At 33.7% G+C, this 22,298-nt stretch overlaps 3 protein-coding genes across 3 annotated transcripts; all 3 read left to right on the top strand.

The window, feature by feature from the left end:
* Positions 1-3,757: 3,757 nt before the first annotated feature.
* LOC106428517 (F-box protein At2g02240-like) lies at positions 3,758-7,173 on the top strand. Its single transcript, XM_013869277.3, has 3 exons — positions 3,758-4,175; positions 4,282-4,400; positions 4,502-7,173. Exons 1-3 carry the CDS (start codon positions 3,873-3,875, stop codon positions 4,923-4,925), a joined length of 846 nt encoding a protein of 281 aa, XP_013724731.1. The 5' UTR covers positions 3,758-3,872; the 3' UTR covers positions 4,926-7,173.
* A 6,704-nt stretch (positions 7,174-13,877) lies between these two features.
* Positions 13,878-14,588, top strand: LOC125582450 (putative F-box protein PP2-B2). The gene is made up of 2 exons (XM_048749167.1): positions 13,878-13,894; positions 14,195-14,588. Exons 1-2 carry the CDS (start codon positions 13,878-13,880, stop codon positions 14,586-14,588), a joined length of 411 nt encoding a protein of 136 aa, XP_048605124.1.
* A 572-nt stretch (positions 14,589-15,160) lies between these two features.
* LOC106428500 (F-box protein At2g02240) lies at positions 15,161-16,837 on the top strand. The gene is made up of 3 exons (XM_022697006.2): positions 15,161-15,541; positions 15,964-16,082; positions 16,179-16,837. The coding sequence occupies exons 1-3, from the start codon at positions 15,272-15,274 to the stop codon at positions 16,615-16,617; spliced, it is 828 nt and encodes a 275-aa protein (XP_022552727.2). The 5' UTR covers positions 15,161-15,271; the 3' UTR covers positions 16,618-16,837.
* Positions 16,838-22,298: the final 5,461 nt, after the last annotated feature.

Genomic DNA, 22,298 nt, shown 5'->3' with positions numbered 1-22,298 from the left:
GTAATAAATAATAAATAATAATTTACACATGCACTAGAAATTATGTAAATTAATATTCGATAAATGAATAAAATAATTAATAAAAAAATTTGGTTCTAAGTTGATATAATTCAATAAGATATCTACGGGAATATCTAAATTTATGTAAATATATAGTCCACAAAATTATTATCTATGTCAAATTATATATACTATAGACATAGATAATAATTTTTGTTTTTTTTTTTCTACAATCAGTTGCATCTCTAATTTTATTTTTCACTTAAATTTTTAGGTGTCAATTTCATTGAGTTACATATAAAAACATTTGTATTGTATCATACAGATTAACATTTATAAACCATTCATGCCCATATATTCTTAATATACCTCTCTTGCAAATCATAACATAAAACACATGTAATGAAAATGCACAATAATATAGCTATATACATCACATGACCATCAATGTTTAAATTCTTTGACCAGAATGATGAACTCTCTGTCCTCCTTGCTGACTTGAAGACCGTCTCTGATCTGTTACTCTATAGTAGATATAGAAGAAGTCTCAGGTAGATATTTCTTTCCCTAAGTCATCTAATCTTCTTCCTGTTCAAAGTATGAAGGTTCTCTCAAGAACGGAGATGTCGCATGCAAAAAAAAAAAGCTCTGTCTACTTGATCAAAGCTTAGTTTGCTCCATCTAAATCTTTACGTCTCCCATGTTTCTCTTGAAAAATTAGCATAATCTGTAGAGAATGGAAGTAGGTCGCAGTTTTGAGGAAGCTAGGAGTGCTGAAGAAACACTTATGTCTGTTCCAAAGATGGAGAATGCGAAGTGCAGAGCTACAATGGAAGCAAGTGAGAAAGGGCAGATGATGGCAGAACTAGAAGGAAACAAGCAGAAATATAAGAAAGAAGGGAATCACACGAGAAAGGCAGTGAATGCTTTCGTACATAACGATGTCATGTACAAAAGATACTATATAAAAGAGATTGAAGCAGTCACAAATAGATTCACGAGCAACATAAAAGTAGGACAAGGCGGATACGGACCAGTAACGCACACTTTATCACACCCCTGTTGCCATTAAAGTCTTAAAACCTGATGCTGCTCAAGACATCCTCACAGGGGTCTTCTCCTTCGTACGTGTCCTGCATATGGATACCTGGTGTATAGTTCATGGAAAATGGAAAATGGAAAATGAAAGCTTAGTGGAAAAACTCTTTCAAAATAAATTACATTACGTGAAATACGCAATACAATTACAAATTATTAGACCAAGATCTGATAGAACTCCATTGATACATTTTCCATAACATACATATCTCTTCTAACAAATGACACCTGCTAACCTAATAAGAATACAATCAGAAGCTTGACACATTTGAAAATAAAGACCAACCACACCTCCTATGAAAATAATGATACACTGTTAATAGATCTGAATCCTTTATTTTCGTAATGACATTTCATCAAGAGAAGTTGTCTAAAAATTTAACACTATAATTTTTAAATTTTTATTAAGTATTCCACATTTTCATCATTTTAAACCAAATTTATTGATAAAATATTTAATATCCAAAATTTGTTTTGATCAATATTTTATTTCAAATCTTACGAAAACATTTAATTAATAATATAATATAAAATACATAAATTTAAAAAATATTCATAAGAAAAAAGATATCCAAGATTTTTGAACTAAAATATCTTTTACTTATTTTTGAAACTATCATAATTACAGTAGAATAAACATAGAAAACTCTAAAACTATTATGTATTCATGAACATATCTTTAATGTTAAGATAAATATAATTTATAATAAGAATAACAAAGCATACATAATAACAATTAATTTTCCTCTAAATTTAGGTAAGCTGAACATATTGAAATACTCATCGTATATTTATATATTTATGTATTTTTCGGTTACTAACCCGCCCGTAGGGCGGGCCAACCCTAGTTCTTTTATATAAGTAAATTATAAGAGTAATTATATGTACCATTAATAAAATGCTGATTAGGTCCAGAAAACGAAATATCACACATGGTCAAAGAGTTTAGCCCAAAATATGACTATAAATTAATAGATTATATATGTTTCCAATTTGTTTCATTTTCATTTAAGAGCTTCTTTTAAAGCATGGTTTATCTTTTGAATGAGAGGAATATATGACTTTATTAATAACGAAAAACTAGTTGATGGTTCGCACCTTGTGCGAACTAATATATATCCAACCAATTCTAGTTTTAACATAATTTTCTTATTTCAATCTTAATTATATAATTTGTTTCAAATATTAAATTAATCAGAAGTTATGATTTTTTTTTATTACAACGCAACTTAGATAATGGCTTGGTACTTGCAAATCTTTTTGTTTATTCTATCACTAAACCACACATATAAAAAAGTTCAATATCATAGTAACCTAATAAGTTTTTTAATACTTTAAAATAACATAAAAGATAAATCTGCAAAATAAAACCACAATTACAATTATCAGTGAAGCCTATGAAAGCAAACCTTCTTTCATCAAATAATTTTATAGATGATTGAACATTTTTTCTTCTTCGATGATTCTTTCAAATATTAGTTTAATTGTATTTTAATGATTTTCTCTTCATCGAGTTTTATAATGACACCTATTAACAAAATCTACAATAATTAAAAACATATTTATATTTAAATAAAACCTTATAAGAAAATATAATAAATTATATATGTGTAGTAAAAGCTGGATTTTTTAATTATTGTGGCATAAGATTGTATTCTTTGGACTCATAGTTTTTTGTTGGTAAGCTGATGTTAATGAAACTCATAACACAATATAACTCTTCCGTTTAGAGAAAAATAAAATAAAGAAAAATATTATATGATTTACTACAGTAAACATAAAATGAACATAGCTAAACTTATTGCTAAAATTTGATAATACCCTTTAATAATATCCTGACTATAATGAAAACTATTTGTTAAATCATCACTAAAATTGTTTAAAAAATAATAATTGAAAAAATATTTATTAAAACTAATAACTCGACCTAAAATCATGGAAAATATGACAAATAAACTTCTAAAATTAATAAAAACATTAAAAAAAAAGCAAACTAATATAAAAAATAAGCAAAATAACCTTAAAACACGAAAAAAATGACAAACAAGCAAAATTACTTCTCAAATAATAGTATATAGAAGATATATATTGATGCAGCGTGGCATCCTATTCCTATTGAGCTTTTGGTTTAAATTTACCTTTCTTTTATATTTATTTATTTCGATAAGTATTAGTATTCTTAATGTTCGAAAGATAATGATTAAAGACTTTAGGATTGAAGATTAGATAATAATCCTTAAAGACTTATGTCTTTTCTTATTAATATAATTGTGAGTTCTTGATTTGCAAGAGTCACCTTATTATTATTGATTTACTAAACAGAAGCTTTGCTTTTGAACCCTTGTTTTAGGCAAGTAATAGTTCCAAAATAACAGTAACTCAATTATTTATATTTTATAAAATTCCCAAACCGGGCATCGGATCTGGGTAACATCGAATTGGTTGAATAAAACCAAAAGTATGTAAATTTTTTGTCTAACTAACACAAACTTATAGTTGAAGTTAAAAATCAACCATCCAATATACCCCTAAATCTTTGAGTAGTTCAATTGGTTTGTTTTTTTTTTCTTGGTCAATCCAGTTACGTAATTGGTTTGTTAGTCTATATATTTTATAAAGAAAGACCAACACTAAACATGGCTGAGAGGAGAGACGTGCGTGCCACTGATGCGAACAAGGGTACTTTAAAAATATAAGAGGACACCTTCAGGAAATTTCAGAAGTGTAATAAGTCCTAAAATCTATCAGCTTCTATTGATGTTTTGACTTTGTCGATGGGGAAAAACCTCGGCATCGGTAAAATCAGACAAGAGAGGGTTTCACTGTCTTCACCATTTGATGACTTACCGGACGATTGCATCGGTAACATAATCTCTCTTACAAGTCCACGGGACGCATGCGTTGCAGCTTCGGTTTCAAAAACCTTCAAGTCAACGTCCGAGTTCAATAGCGTGTGGGAGAAGTTTCTTCCACCGGAGTACTCATCTCTTATTCTTGAGTCGCAAGTTTCCACGTTGAAGAAGGAGCTCTATTTCTCTTTGTGCAACAATCCTGTTCTAATCGAAGATGGACAAAAGGTATAGGGATATATATCTAGTTACTTTGTCGATCGAGTTTTACTATTAGTACGGCCTTCAAATACTTTTGATTAAATAACATACTTTATTTCGGACAAAACCAAAGAGCTTCTGGTTAGAGAAAGCGAGTGGGAAGAGATGTATCATGTTATCTGCGAGGCAACTCGCAATCACATGGGGAAACTCTCCTCAGTATTGGCAATGGATCTCAATTCCCGAAGCTAGGTATACTACTTTTTCTTGTTTAAGATGGATTGTTACACAAGGCATGCATGGTTACAATTAGCATTAATTAGCATTATGATGATGGTAAATAATGTTGAAAGGTTTAAAAAAGTACCAGAACTTCTTGATGTATGTGCTTTCGAGATCCGTGGTTGGATGAATACTCGAATCCTCTCTCCAAGAACCCATTACTCGGCTTACGTAGTGTACAAGACAAGAAGTGGATGTCATGGGTTTCGCGATTTGCCCATACAAGTTGGAATATGTTTGGTGGGACAAAAAGCTACTAAAAGATTCATATGCTTTGATGAGTCTGCGGATAGAATTAAAAGGTGGGGAAGGAGGGAGCTAATGAAATCGAAGGAGAGAGAAGATGGATGGATAGAAGCAGAGATTGGTGATTTATTCAATGAAATTGGTTGTGACGAAATTGAACTGAGTATTATAGACATTACGTCTCCTTATTGGAAGCGTGGATTGATCATTCAAGGAATTGAATTCCGGCCTGTGAAAAAACTCTGGTGAAGTAAAAACCACACCATGTACACCGTACGTGTTTGAGCCAGTGAGTCCGGTGTTATATGTTTATGTATCAACCGAAATAAGTTGTAACAGTTTTAGTGGTTATTTAATTGTAATTAATATTTGCTATTTTTGTCGATGTTTTTTCATTCTCAAACGAACCAATTCAATAAGAGAAAATGTGCTCTTTGAATCAGCTACACAAATTTCGTAGACTTATACGTTTTATGAGAAAGCATTTGCTAGATCATGGACTTCCAAAGGAAGAGTTAGTAATGACTAATGAATGAATTGGCCCATTAAATTTTGTAGTATAGTTTTACAAATGTCCCCACTGCCATAGCCGGACTTTGAAAGGATTAGGTTCATGTTGTACTACTTTAGCATTGAGAATGCCTCCTCCAAGTGAGCGATGTGGCAAGCTGCTTCCAGAGACTTTATGAGCATGTTGTTAATATAGACTTTCATGGTTCACCCAATCTACTGAATAAACATCATGTTCACTGGCCTCTGATAAGCTGAGTCTGTATTTTCAAGGCGAAAGGCATCAACTTATAGAAATAGAACTTTTGGTATGTCATGAAATAAGTTTTCTCTTAGTCGTTTATATGTATTAGGATTTGGTTATACTTGGAGAACGGTATGTGTAGAAGTTTTTAAAAATTGATTTGATTAATTATTTGTCAACAAAGTACACTTATCTTTTAATTACTTGTCCATAAAGAATTTAAAAGTTACATGTGATCGAGGTGGGAAAGTCTCAGGATGGGTGATCTGTGGAAAGTAATTTTCGATAAGTGTGAGTGAAGACAAAGCACAAAAAACATCATGTAGAGATTGTAGGGTCAGGAAATAATCTCTCGAGCCTTCCAAACATAATGCACCAGCCGTCAGGAGGGTAAAACCCATGGGCGACAAAAAGGACGTGGAAGTCCCATTAACGGTGGCGGTCTTAGAGTTACAATTATGGGCTCCTTCCGATGATGTTTCATGCAATGTGTTGTGAAGGCTAGACGAAAGTGCCGCAGCATCTTGTTGAATGTCCATTCAAGATCCATGGTTTAATATTATAAATCCCCTTATCTTATCTTCAAGAACTCATTACTCGTGTTCGTAGTGAACAAGACAAGAGATCCCTTTCATATCTTACATAACTTTGAAGTTGGATTGATTGTGCATGGAAGTTCTGACGCCACAAGTTGGGAGAAGAAGTATCTAAGCAAACAATTTGAGGCATGATTGATGTTTAATTTACCGGGCAATTTTGTCATATTAGATAAGGTGGGTAAGGAAGTATTTCAGCAAAAAAAAAAATTATACTACTTTTATATTAGGCTTTAGTTTTACAAGGTTTAGGGGTTTAATTTTAGGCTACTTTACTAATTCATAAAATGTAGATCAGTGACTTTGCTTTAAAATACCCGGACGACTTTCGAAAGAGACATTTTCAAAGGGTCGTGAGGTACTAGACGCCCTCCTCTCGCTGATTCAAAGAAGGGGTAATTTGGTAAACAGGTCAGACGACTTTGAAAGTTAAGACTTGAGAAGTGCGCAAAAGTCAGAACAACAATTCTCAAGCTTGATCCAGATCTTAGACGCAGACTATCGGTACAGGCAAACACTGGAGAAAAGTCACGGCGCTGAATCATTTCCAAGTTGTCCACTTTTTTGATGTATTTCCAGAGGAATGTATTGTTCTTTGCCTTCTGCTTCTTCGGCCCTTTGGTTTCTACAACCTTTGGATCAGCGTCGGCTGTCACTTCCGGTAGCGTAAGGGAAAAGTTTCTTCCTCAGAAATATTCAATCTTCTCATCCAAGACGAAACGTTTTTCTGCTTGATGCGATGACTATGTTCTAATCGAAGATGGAAAAATGGTACACCTGATTATGTTTTGATTATTCTGAGTTTGTAAGTTTATTCTACCATTATAGATTTCTTGTTAATGAGGCTTTCTATTTTTGGGAAACATAGAGCGTATGTTTAGACAAAGCAAGAGGGACGAGGACTATAATAGTCATGTTCTTTTCCTGGACGTAAGTTTCAGCGTCAGCGACACAAAAACATAAAGGAATTAAAACTGACATGTCAGGAACCACTACAAGAAAACAGGGGGTCGGTATCATTTTGTCGGAAAAAAAATATTCGTCGGAATTTCGTCAGACCTTCCGACGACTTTCTGACGAATACCGAGAAACGTCATTCTGACGAATTTCCGACGATATTCCGATGCGGACACACGAGACCAGAGTTCATCGGAAAAAATATATACCGACGGAGAACATTCCTCGGATTATACCGACGAACGTAGTCCTCGGAAAATACCGACGGACTATGGTGCGTCGGAAGATACCGACGAACAATGGTTCGTCGGAATATTTCGAGGAACCCTCTCCGTCAGTATTTTCCGACGAACCATAGTCCGTCGGTATAGTCCGACGCCCACAATTCGTCGAAATATATCAATTTTAAAAACGAATTAATTTTGCATTTTTATATTTTTTTATATTAAAAATTAATTAATAAATAAATAAAATCTGAAATTTAAAACTAATAATACTATAGAATTTAAATTCATACAAACCGAAATAGAAAAAAAACATTCAGAAAGTTTTAAAAAGCAGAAAAAAACTAAGAACTCGAAGACATCAAACGACCTAGCTTCTGCATTATCTCAACGTTGAACTTCTTCTGGGATGCCAGCTCAGCAAGGATAGTGGCATTCTCCGAACGGATCGTGGCATTCTCAGAAAGGATAGTGGTGTTCTGCTCCTCCAATGCCCCAATCCGTTCATCTTTGTCATGTAGCTCCTCGAGAATCATGGGATCGGCATACGGAGCTTGCGAAGAAGATGCCGGATACGAAGAAGCACGATGGGCCAACTCAACTAAACGGCCTCCTTTCCTTTTAGGAACCGCCTACAAAAATATTTAAAGTTAGTAAATAGGGACAAGTTAGTAATCGACATTATAAAAAAAATATATTAATAAAAAAAATTACCTTTTTAACCATCTCATTTTTTTGCAATAGGGACAAGTTGGTTGAAGCTCCCGTAGAATTGCCGTCATCAGAGAGAGGCTGAGATTGAGATGCTATTTCAGCTTCCACCAAATCAACGACACCTTTGATCACGAGGTCCTGAATTTGACCCGTCTTCTTGTTAGTGTGAGCCACCTTAATGAGTTGGAGACGATCAACGGGATTACCGTCATTTGCTTCGATTTAAAAAACCGTCATTATTAGCCAAAGAATATATAAAATATTTATTTAAAAAATATAAAGATAAACAATAATAAAAAACTTACAAGTTCATCCTCCTTAGTAGACATAGAGCAAGCGCCGAGGTTGTGCACATACATACCTTTCCCGCCACGATCGCTCTTCCGGTTCTTGGAGTTCCTAGAAGACGTCTCTGCAGTTTCTTTCTTCTCCCAATGAGCTATCAACTGCTCCCACACCGTCCCGTTGATGAACCGTGGCCTCTTGTTCTTCTGCCAAACTGTCTTCCACATGTTCATCTGCTTCGTATAAGAGTCCATGACCTTTTCGTTGAATTTTTTACGGACTGTTTCCGTGAGATCGGAGTGCCAGTTGAACTTTTGCTACAAAATAAACATAATTTAATAAGTAAATATATTTAAAAAAAATGTAAATACTTTAAAAAAAGGAAGAGTTACTACCGCAAACTGACGAAACCACAACTCTCGTTCGTCGGAAGGGATCACACTCCACTTTGAATATCCAAAACGGAGCATGGAGTACATCATCTGGTTGATGCTCCTGCTAATGCCATTTCTCGACTTGGTGAACCTTTAAAAAAAAATACAAGTTAGCAAGTTAATTAATGGAAAAAAACATAATGCTACAAATAAAAAAAAATACTAACCAAGTGCTATGTCCTCGTCGTGGGTTGGGTTGGAGAACCGGGAGATGCTCTCGACCTGGTTGTTGAACCAATAGTTCAACTGGCATGACCCCCGGATCCTGTTGAGCAGCAGTGGGAGGGGCAGCGGGAGCTGGAGCGGGAGCTGGAGCGGAAATATATGCGGGAACCGAGTTTTGTTCGTGAGACGATCCCGATGCACGGGAACTGCTCACCGAACTACGTCGAAGACGGGCTGCGGGGCGGGGTTCATCCTCGGACCTAAAAAAAAAAAATTAATACATCAAAAATCTTTTCAAATCATTTATGTTTTTAATGTTTTAATTTATATATTTACAAAAGGTTTTATAAACGTTTTAAAAAAAACTATTGAACCTTTTATTATACATAGTTTATTACTGGAAACTTATAAAAAATTTTATTATACATGATTTATATATATATATATATATATGTATACAAAATTATAAAAAATTTATAAATATAGAAAAATTTTGTTAAATAATTTTAAAAAAATTTAAAAACGTTTTATTATACATAGTTTATTACTGGAAACTTGAAAAACGTTTTTAAAAATCAAAAAACGTTTTAAGAATAGTAAAACATTTTGAATTTTAACAAAAACAAAAAATAATTCCAAAAAAAAACTAAAACAACAATCCTAACTTATATATCCTAAACTATCCATTCAATCCTAAAATTTTCAATCAAACAACCTAAAATCCGAGATCTAACTTCCAAAACCCTAAACAATTGAGATAAAACAAAGTTGTGATGATTCTTACATGATTTGGGGTTTGGGGAAGAGATATGAGGGTGAGAAGAGGATTCGCCGGTGATGGGAGGTCCAGAATGGCCGGAATCGCCGTGAGAGAGTGAGAAATCGCGGAGAGGATTGATAGAGAGGCGGAAATAACGAAGAAGGAAGAAGAAGGTCGTAATTATATTTAATGTTTCCGACGGACACGGATTCGTCAGTATTCCGTCGGTATAATTAAATATATACCAATTGACGATTCGCGAAAATTTTCACGCGGTTTGGTTTTTCCGGGTAAATTGCAATTCCGACGGAATTGGTGTCCGTCAGTATATTCCGACGGAATACTGACGACCTTTTTCGACGGAATTCCGACGACTTAGTGTTTAGGGTGTTGATTACAAGTTTCTAAATGCAAAATCCAAATCTTTGATAATATATATAGTATTTGCATAAAGATTTAACAATAAAGATGTTTTTATAACACGATTTTACACAACAACATTTTTTGTAGTGTAAGATTAGATGAATATGATTGTATAAGTATATGAGTGTTAAGATGAGATGTTATGAAAACAATGATATGCATACATAAATATTTTAATGAGTTGTTATATTTGAACGGTTGCGATCTAAAACTATACTAAACACTTATTATGTGTTATTTTCATAGTTTTAGCATCTAAATTTATAGATTTTTATGTTTGAATTTTTTTAGAAACACATGTCCTCGGTAATTCGTCGGAATATACCGACGAATTACCGAGGACATTTCCAAACTTCAATGAAACCCTTGGTCGTCGCTATGTCGTCGATATTTTGCGAGGGATTTCCGACGGACCAATAAAAAAAAAACTAATCAGAATCTTCTGAATCTTCTTCAAACTCCCCAACCTCAGCTTCTGGCTCCGAATGTACAACAGCATCAAGTCCAAACACAGTCAAATTCTCAATGAGTTCAACATTTGCCAAATATTCAACTGCCTGGGCTTTGCTGGTAGACTCTAGTTGCAATGGTTCATCATCATCAGAAGTTCCATCCACTCGTAGATAATCCAAGATAAACATTTCTTCTCTCTTCCGCAAATTCTGGATATGTTGACTGGAAATGTTTCCAAGCCTTCGCATCTGAAGGATGTCTAATCTCACCATTTGTGAAATGCTTTGCATGCCATCTCATTGCTTTTGATGTGCGCTCACACTGATACAACCTCTTCAATTTTTCCGTCAAAGGCAAATACCACATTCTTTTGAACGGGATCAGAACTCTTCCCCTCGTCTCCTGATAACGAGGTTTCCCACAAAATTTTCATACATTCTATGTCTCATCCGCTCTCCAGTAAATCATGCAGTTGTCAATACATACATCTATCACTTCGTACGGTAGTTGAAGACCGGCAACAAGTTTTTGAACCTCGTAGTATGAACCCGGTGCAAGGTTATCCTCAGGTAGAATACCTTTGACAAAATCAGTAATCGCATCCATACATTCTTCAGGTAAATTATAGTCTGTCTTAATACCCATTAATCTAGTTGCAGATGATAAGGCTAAATGACCATCTCTACAATTTTGATACAAAGGCTGTTTTCCTGCATCCAACATGTCAAAAAATCTCCTAGATTCGGGATTTGGTTCTTCCCCTCTATAATGATCATGTACCATCTGCTCAGTACCTACACCATAATCTATATCCGTTCTAGATTCTTCTAACCAAATATCAGGCTGAAGTTCACTAACATGCTGAGGTTCGCTAGTACTACCATATTCATAACCAGTTTCCCCATGAAGGTACCAAACTTTATAATTACGTGAAAACCCTTTCATATACAAATGAGTCCAAACATCAAATTCTTTTATAACCTTATTATTATTGCAAGTAGAGCAGGAACATCTTAACATACCACTTTTTGCATCCGGTTGCTGTTGAACAAGCCTCATGAATTCTCCAATCCCTTGAACGTATTCTTTCGTAAGCAAATTGGTGTTGGGATCCAAATGAGGTTTATCCATCCACGAACGATAATAAGCTCCTGAAGACATAATTTTCACGAAATTTTTATGACTAAAGAGAATGAATAGAGAATGAAGTGTGAATGAGTTGAATGAGGAGGGGTTGGATTTATAAGAAATTGCTTCCGACGAAATTGCTTCCGACGAAATTCCGACGGATGTAAAGCAGTCCGTCGGAATACCGTCGGTATTTTCCAATCTCAAACGGCTATAAAACGGTCATATATATTTGTCGGCAACGGTCACATGGTTCGTCGGAAATTTGTCGGAAAATTCCGACGGAATACCGGCGACGGTAACGGTTATATCTGTTAATCGGAATGTCGTCGGAAGTTCGTCGGTATATTCCGACGAATTTCCGATGACTACAACGGTTATATGTTTTATCGGAATGTCGTCGAAAAGTCGTCGAAAAATTCCGACGAGCCATGTTTCGTCGGAATTCCGTCGGAAATGGCCGACGGAATTCCGACGACTTCAATTTTTTGGTTTTCGTCGGAAATTGGTCGGAAATCCGTCACAAACGTCCGACGACATTGAAGTCCATCGGAACCTCCGTCGGAATTCGGCGTGTTTTCTCGTAGTAAACATGTTAAAACAGAGAGTTGCAAGATACTAATTATTGACGCTAGCGGTACGTCAACACTTGTTTAGAAGACGCTGATAAAATCAAAGGTGATGAAAACACGGGAAAAACCAGTCGCGACAGTCGCCGGCGGGAGCTTATAACGACGCTGCATTTAGATTTTTTTTTTTTTTGAAAATTTTTAACCGCAGTGGCTGACGCTGCGTTCAGGAAAAGAACATGACTATGTTTATCTGGGAAGGAAGTTGATCTCACATTCTCTACCTTTTGGCGATTGATCTCAGATCCTGATTCTAGGTAACTAACTCCTTTTTGCTTGAATTCTAAAGATGTGTGTTATGAATAATATAATCTCATAACGATAAACTCCATTGGTTAAACGGCAATGATTAAAAGCATTAATTTTAAACAGTATTTTGACATTTTTTACACAAATTAAAAAAAAAAGTTAAAATTAATTTGTTCTCTAATAATTACATTTATTTACCTAATAATCTTTGAGATAATTAAATATATTTACAGGATCAAAGTATTTTTACAATCAGTATTAGAAGACGGTCCGCACATTTGTGTGTACTAACATAATTTTTAATTTTAATTTAAATTATTTAATTAATTTCAAATATTAAATAAAGCAGAAGAAATAATTTATTTTTTATCACAACAGACATAGATGATCTCTTGCATTGGAATCCACGGTTATGGACTCGAATCCATTAGAGTACTTGGAAAATCGTTTATTTATATCACTAAACCACACACGTAAAAGTATCATCATCATAATAACCTAATAAAATTTTATTAATACTTTAAAATAACATAAAAGATAAATATACAAAAGAAACCATAATTACCAAATTATCAGTGAAGCCTATGAAACCAAACCCCAAGTAAAAAGCTACATTTTAAAATTATAACAGTGAGAGATTGTATTTACTCATATTTTTTATTGGTAAGATAATTCGGTGACACAATGTGAATAAAGCTTTCTTATAAAAATAATAAATAAAAAACATTGAACCATTTAATATTAATCATAAGATGAACAAAACAATAAAATTACTGCTAAAATCTGATAATACTCGTTAATAATAATTATCCCTAAATATTATGAAAATATTTATTAAACAATCACTAAAAATGTTTAAAAACTAACAATTCAAAAATTTATTTATTAAAAGTAATGACTTAAACTAAATCATGGAATATGACAATAAGCTTCTAAAATAATAAAACATGAAATTAAGCAAGATAACCTAAAATCATTGATAACATGACAAGTAAGCAAAACTAAAATTACCACCTAAATAATTTTAAAATATGACAAATAAATCAAATTACCAATTAAAATTATTAAGAATATGACAAATAAGCAAAACTAAAATTATTAAAAACATAACAAATAAGTAAATTATCTATAATTATGGAAAATATGACAAATAAGCAATAAACAATGAACAAATAATCAAAATCATCTAATACTATGGAGAAGCTGACAAGTAATCAAAATCACTTCATAAATAATAGTGGAAGCTCGTTTAGTCCAGCAGTTTGACTAAGGATTCATTAATGCTTCTACACCAAGAGGCATGCGGTTCAAAAACCTCTAGAAAATCCAAATTATGCAGATTATGGAGAAAAGATGTTACAAGAGATCTTCACCATGGTGCATGGCATCGGACGTGGATCTCATAGGACGGCTCGGAGTGGCGTAGTAAGATGTGTATTCACACAAGGTGATAGAATTGTCGGTTGTAGAATCGTATATGTAATTTTTCACATCGTTGTAATAGCATAATTAACCAGACGTTAAAAAAAATAGTATAGATTGAGTTAATTATAATTTTTAAAAATTGTATTAGAATTTTAATATGACAATTTGTGTAATAAGAAAAAGTGTTAAAATGCCACCTTTTATTAAATGGAAAGAGTATAAGGGACAAGGACTAATACGTCCAGTATCATTTAGTCTTGAGTTAAAAACTCATGAAAACTTTAACTCGTTCTGATAATGTTGAATGCAATGTGTTATAAAGGTTTGAAGAAGTCCCACAACTTGTAACTGGGATTCCATTCAAGATCTACGGTGTGCTGAAACCAAAACTCCTCTCTCCTGATACTCAGTACTCTGCTTACGTAGTCTACAAGGCAAAGGATCAAATTCAAGATGTCCAAAAAAGCTTTGGAGTTGGAGTGATTGTACATGAAACTCCCGAAGGTGCAAAGTGGGAAAGGCTGGAGCTAACGAAGCTAGAGAAGAGGGAAGATGGGTGGGTAGAGGCAAAGTTTGGAGAACTCTTAAACGATGGAGGGTTCATGGATGATCGCGATGAAATCTGGTTTCGTATTAGTGAAATCAAGTACAGTTATTGGACGCCTGGCTTCATCATTCAGGGCATTGAGTTCCGGCCTGTGAAAAAGGTATGGTGAAGTAAGAGCCAGTCCATGGATGAGCGTGTTTGAGCTAGTGAGTCCGGTGTTATATGTTTATGTATCAAACCAAAAACATATTGTAACAGAGTCTGTTTTAATGGTTGTTAATTTGATTGTAATTAATGTTTTTGATTTTTCTTTCTTTTGATGTTTATGCAACTCTCACGTGTACCCAGTTCAATAAGAGAGTGTATTTATTTTAATAATTCAGGTATTCCAGATTTTAAGTCCAGATAGTTCTAGATGAAGTGTCTCGTTGGATACCCTATATCATGTGAGACATCCCATCTCTTAGGCCCATGAGCCAAGCCAACTGGTCGAGATATGTGTAAGTTTCTAGGGTGAAAGTGTATTATTTGAATCAGCTACACATATAATTTCGTAGACATTAATTTTGTGATTCGACCATGTGGGGAAATATTTATTAGATCATGGGCTTACAACCACAGTTAGTAATAAATTAATTGAAAACGCGTAGTGTTGAGGAGAGAGAGATGCGATGCACACGGCATGTAAGACACGGATACCACGAGTCTTTTGTTTTTCATTATAAATCATTCTTTCTTTCACCATTTCATCACAGAAGCGACTTTAGAACGATCTCAAGAAGTCTATTTATTTATTACAAAAGAAGTCTTAAGGGCTATCTGTCTCTCAAGATTCCAGACGCAGGCGATTTGATGCATGCAACGATGCCGTCACCATTCGATTCATTGCCGGTGGATTGCATCTCCACCATTATCTCCTTCACGAGTCCACGAGACGCTTGCGTCGCTGCTTCTATTTCGAAAACGTTCGAGTCGGCTGTTAAATCCGATACCGTGTGGGAGAAGTTTCTTCCTTCGGAATATTCCTCTCTGATTCCACAGTACTCGCGAGTTTTCACGTCCAAGAAGGAGCTCTATTTCGCTCTCTGCGATGATCCTGTTCTCATCGAGGAAGGGAAAAAGGTATTAACTGAGAATAATGATCTGCCTCGGGATCAAAATTAGATGTTAGGATGGTATTAGAACATGGACCTGTGATTCAGTCAGAATTTAGATATACTAGAGAGTAATATGTGTATCGAAATCGTTGACTTTTTTTTTAACATGTAAACTGAATCCAAAGTTACAATTGTTGTCAATAATAGACAATTTACAACCAATACAATGATTTTAAAAAAATTATAAACGAAAATAAACACAATTACACGTTGCTTTTTTTCCTTAGATAAGACGTAGACGTGAACAAATTAGCAAATATTTACGGTCATCATTCTCAGTATGTTAGAGAATTATGTGAACAAGGATGTGATTAAACCTCCGGAGTTGATTAATTTGGTGTGGTTTCTGAATGTTTCAAGTTTTTTTATTTGGTCCCACAATGATAGAGCTTCTGGTTAGAGAAAGCGAGTGGGAAAAGATGTATCATGTTATCTTTGAAGGAATCGTCGATCACATGGGGAACTAGTCCCCAATATTGGCGATGGATTTCAATTCCTGAATCGAGGTACGTTACTCCTTTTATTCTTGTTGCAATTCGATTGTACTCATTTTTCTGATGATAATGATTAATGAAGATGGGGGAAAAAATGTTGCAATGCAGGTTTGAAAAAATAGCAGAGCTACTCAATGTATGTTGGTTTGATATTGGTGACGGGATGCATACTCGTTACCTATCTCCTAGAACTCATTACTCGGTTTACATCGTGTTCAAGACAAAGAACGGATGTCCTAATTTGGGAGACTCGCCGGTGGACGTTGGAGTTGGATTGGTTGGACAAGAACCTTCTCAAAAGTTGATATACTTTATTGGGCCTCCTGGTCGCGGTCGTGGTCGTCGTCGAAGGAGAGAGACAGAAACGAGAGATGTAACGAGACCAGAGGCGAGGGAAGATGGGTGGATGGAAGCCGAGCTTGGTGAGTTCTACAATGATTCATGTTGTGATGATATTTCGTTTAGTATTATTAAGACCAACACTCCTCACTGGAAAAGTGGTTTGATCGTTCAAGGAATTGAATTCCGCCCTGCCAAAATCAGGTAAATTGTTATATCATGTTTTTGTGATGGAATAAGAACGATGTCTGATGGAATAAGAACGATGTCTGGTTCCGTGATCTTCCGGTTTTATGGTTCAGTTTCATGTGTAAGCAAGTGAAAATCTTTGTTGTATTGTAATGTTTTCGAATCTTCAGGTTTTGGAATTGTAATGTTTGTATTGTTTGTTTTGATCATTCTCACATGAACAAATTTCCAGTTTATGATTTGATCATTCTCACAATGTTTCTGTATAGCATTGTAACGGTGCTTCTGTTTAAGTAATTATTTTCTAATAGTACTTTGACATTGAAAATCAAAAGAATAGTTTTTTAACCAAATACTCTCTCCGTTTCGAATTAGATATCGTTTTAGAGCAAAATTTTAGTTTCAAAATTAGTGTCGTTTTATGATTTCAATGCAAAATTTATTGATTTTTTATTCTAATCTATTTTTCTATTGGTTGAAATCTTGTTATGTGTATTGGTAATGATGTTTTTATCTAGTAAATAGATAAACTTAAATGTTTTATTAATCTGTGTGTTCAATTCTAGAACGACAAGTAAAATGAAACGGAGGGAGTATTAGCTATCAGAAATGAGCAATCTTTCAAATATTAAAAGATCTATGTGTTTGTCAGCGCCTGACTTAAAGGATATTATTCAGCCTTGTCCGGAATAAAATAATTAAATAAATACTCCATCCGTTTCGTTTTTATCATCGTTCTAGGTTTATGTACACAGATTAAGAAAACATGTGATTTTATATATTTCTAAAATAAAAAAAAAAACACAATTACCTATAGATCTAACCATATTTCAACCAATAGAAAAATAAAGTGAAGAATCTTATTAATAAATTTTACATTGAAACTCTAAACGATACTTATTTTGAAACGATATTTTTTTCCTACAACGACAATTAACTCGAAACGGAAAGAGTATAATATAAAATTGTAAAGTTTGAGCTTTGAATCATTATACAAAAGATGCAAAATTTAAAGTAAAGAACTTATACCCTTGGCTCAAATAAGGTATTGAAATTTATATAAACTTCCCACACAAACTTAAAATCATGTAATTTTGAAACTAAATATTTTTTTGTACACTTATTTAAGGAATGGCAATTATGAATATATGAATTTGGTTTAGACTAAATGAATTTGACTTTGGTTTATGGTTTAGATTACATACTTAATGGGTTAAAATATAACCCATTCTAAATGATACATGGAAAATTTAAATACACGTAGATGATTTTTTCTATTGTTTGTAACGTGTAAAATGAACTTTTCAAAATGCTTACTAAGAAAAAAATTATTTCTTCTTATTATGAAATTTTCATTAAGTTATAAGTTATATAAATTATAAGTAAAAGGTAATATACATTCAAATTAAATATATAATTATGATTATATAATGGTAAAAATGTCAATATAGTTAACATAAACTATATGTAGGCATGGGTATTTCATATTTTTTTCCAAAGGATTACTACGAATATTTATTCATACATTTCAAAATTATTATAATCATGTTTGGTTACGTCTCAAACTATAATAATTATGAAATGAAATCATGGGCGATTGGAGTGACTCCTACCCATCTTTAAACTGAATATAGTTTTATAAATATGCTACAATTTGCTTATGGGTAAGGAAATGTCAAAAATATGAAGTTGGTGTGATTTATTGTAATTAATATATGAAAATGTTATTTATGTTGGAGATAATGATTATCCACCTTTGAACACCTGAAAATTAGTTGTCCTTGTCACCTGTGCAGATGTCATTTCACTAAGAAATGAGAAAATACGTGTTTTGACTTTTGTGTAGTATAAATACTCCATCTCCCCTTTGTACTTTCGAATATGAACAATAATAGTCAAGAAACACAATTCCACTCTCTCTCTCTCCCTCACGTTCCACCATCTCCCATATATATGTTGTCTTTATTATAATTATAAAGCTATCTATTAAATACAATAAAATACTATCTCATTCTATTTTACAACACGTTATCAGCACGAATATCTTATCAAGTGAAGTTTATCAATCCGAAAGTTCTTAAACCAGCCGAGGTAATGTTTAAATTTATGTATTTCAATATATTTAATTTATTTAAATTTTATTATTATTTCAGAGTGAAAGGCTGGACTTTCTCTGTTTATTTTTCGGGATGAAAGGCGCTGCCTTCCCCGACTGATCGTTACGGTAGGTTATGCCTTCACGATCAGAGAAACACGTAGTAGGCTTTGCCTCCGTGAATAAAAGAAGGTCAAAAATGGTAGACAAAGTCTCCTCGGACCTTGAAATAAGTAAAAGTCAAAATGGTAGACCATGTTTCCTCGAACTTTGAAAATGATCAATATGGTAGTCTATGACTATTCGGATCATGTGGTAGGCTAAGCCTCCAATTTTATTTATGCTATTTAAATTTCTGCAATTTAAGTTATGCTTTTATTTTATGCCTTTAATTTTTGCATTTAACTATGCATTTAAATTTCTGTCTTTATATATTATTATTCTATGAATATGGTTATCATGTCAAATTTGACAAAACTCAAAATAAATGCCCTTAATATTATGAGAAATAATTTTAAGACTTGGGCAGTGGGTGCAAAGATGCACCTGAGAGAAAATGAGCTTTGAAAAATCATCGATAAATTGAAACTATATCGGATGAGAAAAAGATAAAGCCATGATAATTTACAGCACTTTAATGATGGTTTATAAGATGAGGTGTATCATGAGAAAGATCTAGAACATCTTTGAATAATTAAATCTTTGAAAGAAAAGATTTACCAAATTGTTGGAGTTGATGTAAATCCTCCGTGAGAATTGAAAAGAAAAGAAACTCATGATACTAAACCATCAAATCGGTCCTTCTTGAAAAGGACAAGGGTGTGGATGCGGTTGAAACCGCTATCATGGTCGTGGAAGAAGACGAGGAAGAAGATGTCATCCCTATGAGAATAATGGAAACTTCCACGAAAAATGAAAGTGGTCGGGTGATAAAAGGCAAACAGAAAAGGTTTGCTATAGATATGGCCAGAAAGAAAATTGGGTATGTAGTTGTCGTACGCCAAATATTTAGCCGATCTATATCGAGAATCAAAAAGAAAAAGAGAAAGGAAGTATATTAAACTTCGTCTCTTATGAGCCCGAACCATTTTTCATAGCTTGAATACTCATCTTGATGATTCAGATTTTCTGGTTGGTCCAGAAAATGAAAATAAAATATCGATGTGATATGAGAATTATTTTTCTGAATAAGATTTTGAGATTCAGGACGGAGAAAAATATACCTGACAGGTATTGGGTCATCGTACATGACTACTAAAGGTAACAAACATTTCTCCTCTCTCAAAATAAGTAAGTATAATATCTATTAATATAAAAATTATTATTGGCTCTAGAGGAGCTTATGATGAAATGACATGCATAAAAAAAGGATGGCAAAAGTATAAATGAGTGGTAAACCTGAAGTTTATTGATATATAGCCATCTCCAATAATGTTATCAACATTATTGTGAAATGTTGAAAAACTAGAAGTTTTTCACATATAGCATGTCAAGCAAATAAAGGAAACTGTCATGGGTGATGAATCATCAAACAAGTTCATTATGTGATTTCTTTAAGCAGACCCCAAATTAAGATCTCACTCTAAAGAATTTGAAACATAATTCATCCCAAATGGAAAAACTGAATATGTTATTGGTTCTAGAGTGGGATTCAGTACGAGATTTTAGACATGGAGTGTCATCATCTCGAGGGGGAAAATTAAAGAATTCTAGTAAGTGGAACATTGAAAAATTATGTTCGCACTAGAAAAAGAACTTGATAAAGTAAATTCAAGTAAGATGATCCCCATGATCGGGTGTAATACAGTTGTGCATGTAATAAAGACATATACAATACAGAAGGATAAAGTATATGGATAATTAGAAATATGCTCGCAAGTTTGCTAGAAGCATATGATAAGCTGGTGGAATGAGATATATGAAATGGATTACAGTGAAAAGTAGAATAATCCATTTACAAAATGTCTGCCAGACATTTTGATGAAATAAGGAAATCTCATATTCCAGCTGAAAATGCTCCAATAAGAAAATAGTGTCCTAAAAGGACGATATATGAGCCTGTGGTACGCTAAAGACGTGATAGACCATTTTGATTCCAAAGAGTCCTCGAAAAGGAGCAAAAATATAAATAGAGGATGAATCTCATGATGAGACCGTTGATATGGTTAATATAATAATCAGGTACCTGGGTAAATCATTGATAATGATAAAGAGATCTCCATTAACCATATCAGTACGGATAAAAAGATGGAACCAAAGAGAAAATAGATTGTCGACAATAATGAAAAAAAAAAGCGCTATATAAATAAGGATTATGAATCTACCTCAATGTATGAGGGTAGAGTGAATTGATTGGCCATCAATTCGATATAAAGCTCGTTATAAAAACGAGAGATTTTTGGACCAAAAGTCCAAGGTATAGTTCTCCAGAGAATGAAATGAAAGATGACCTTGAGGTACGAAAAACGGCTTGTTCCAAGGTCACTGGAGAAATTTTAAAATAGATGCAATATATTGAAATGTCTGGCAGGACAAAAACGACTTGAGTTGCATCTTGATATTTAGAAGTCCCTAGAGAGTTAAAGATGCTCCCGGGAATGTATAAAACTCTAGAAGAGTTAGAACAAGCCGTATATAAGGTATCTTGAACTGATAACTAGTGATATGTTTACGGCACGATTTGTCGATTGCCATTTTAATGAGGATGAATTTCTAGCATTAGGGGGAGGAATTTGAGAAATTCCTAAAGAGATTACATGGTGTACATAGTCGTTGTTACACTTTGATCCCCCTACAGATCAAAGAGAGCTGGAAGTTCAAAAAAAATGTGCATTTGCAAACCAGTTACCAGATGTGTTTACAGATCACCATGATATACCCGCTGAAAATGTTCCATCAAGAGTTGATGTTCCTAAAGAACAAAGTAATGGTAACAAAATAAATGAACCTAGGGTTCACTTAAAGAGGGGGAGACTAGCGGGTTCTAGAGATAAAAAAAAGTTCCCCGAAAGAAATTGGTTGAAAAAAATTGCAAGGTTCCTCAAGAACCTGATACTGAAAAATGTCTGAAAGAAGACATAAGTGGAAAGGTTCAAAGAGAATCTGATACTGAAAGATGTCTGAAAGAAGGCATAAATGGTAAGGTTCCAGAAGAACCTGATATTGAAAGATGTCTGAAAGAAGACATAAATGGAAAGGTTCCAGAAGAACCTGTTACTGAAAAATGTCTGAAAGAATGCATAGATAAAGATGATCCAGATGACGAGAAGGGAACAGAAAAGTATGAGATTTCCATCAACTACGCCCTTAATGGAAAGTAATAGATAAAAGATGTTGATGGAATGTTCTCCTTTTCTGTCCAAAGATATCGATCATGAAAATGATGATCCCAATCCAAGGTCCATTTAGGAATGTTAAAAGACATGATTGGGAGGAGTGGCAGAAGGCCATTCGAATTGAATTATTCTCCCTAAATAAAAGGAATGTCTTTGGACCGATAGTCATAACGCCTGAGAATATAAATCTTGTTGGGTATAAGTGGGTATTCGTGAGAAAAGTAACACGATATAAAACCTGATTAGTTGCCCAAGGTTTTTCTCAGAGAC

The sequence above is a fragment of the Brassica napus genome, chromosome C2 (genome assembly GCF_020379485.1).
Source record: "Brassica napus cultivar Da-Ae chromosome C2, Da-Ae, whole genome shotgun sequence".
Lineage (NCBI taxonomy): Eukaryota > Viridiplantae > Streptophyta > Magnoliopsida > Brassicales > Brassicaceae > Brassica > Brassica napus.
The sequence above is the reverse complement of the archived record's forward strand: the minus strand, read 5'-3'. Positions and strand labels throughout refer to the sequence as shown.

Bases quoted from the DNA above. Each gene is read 5' to 3' on its own strand.
- LOC106428517 (XM_013869277.3), top strand. From the start codon at position 3,873: ATGGGGAAAAACCTCGGCATCGGTAAAATCAGACAAGAGAGGGTTTCA. The intron at 4,176-4,281 runs GTATAGGGATAT...ACAAAACCAAAG, and splicing joins TAATCGAAGATGGACAAAAG to AGCTTCTGGTTAGAGAAAGC. The intron at 4,401-4,501 runs GTATACTACTTT...TAATGTTGAAAG, and splicing joins ATCTCAATTCCCGAAGCTAG to GTTTAAAAAAGTACCAGAAC.
- LOC106428500 (XM_022697006.2), top strand. From the start codon at position 15,272: ATGCATGCAACGATGCCGTCACCATTCGATTCATTGCCGGTGGATTGC. The intron at 15,542-15,963 runs GTATTAACTGAG...CCACAATGATAG, and splicing joins TCATCGAGGAAGGGAAAAAG to AGCTTCTGGTTAGAGAAAGC. The intron at 16,083-16,178 runs GTACGTTACTCC...GTTGCAATGCAG, and splicing joins ATTTCAATTCCTGAATCGAG to GTTTGAAAAAATAGCAGAGC.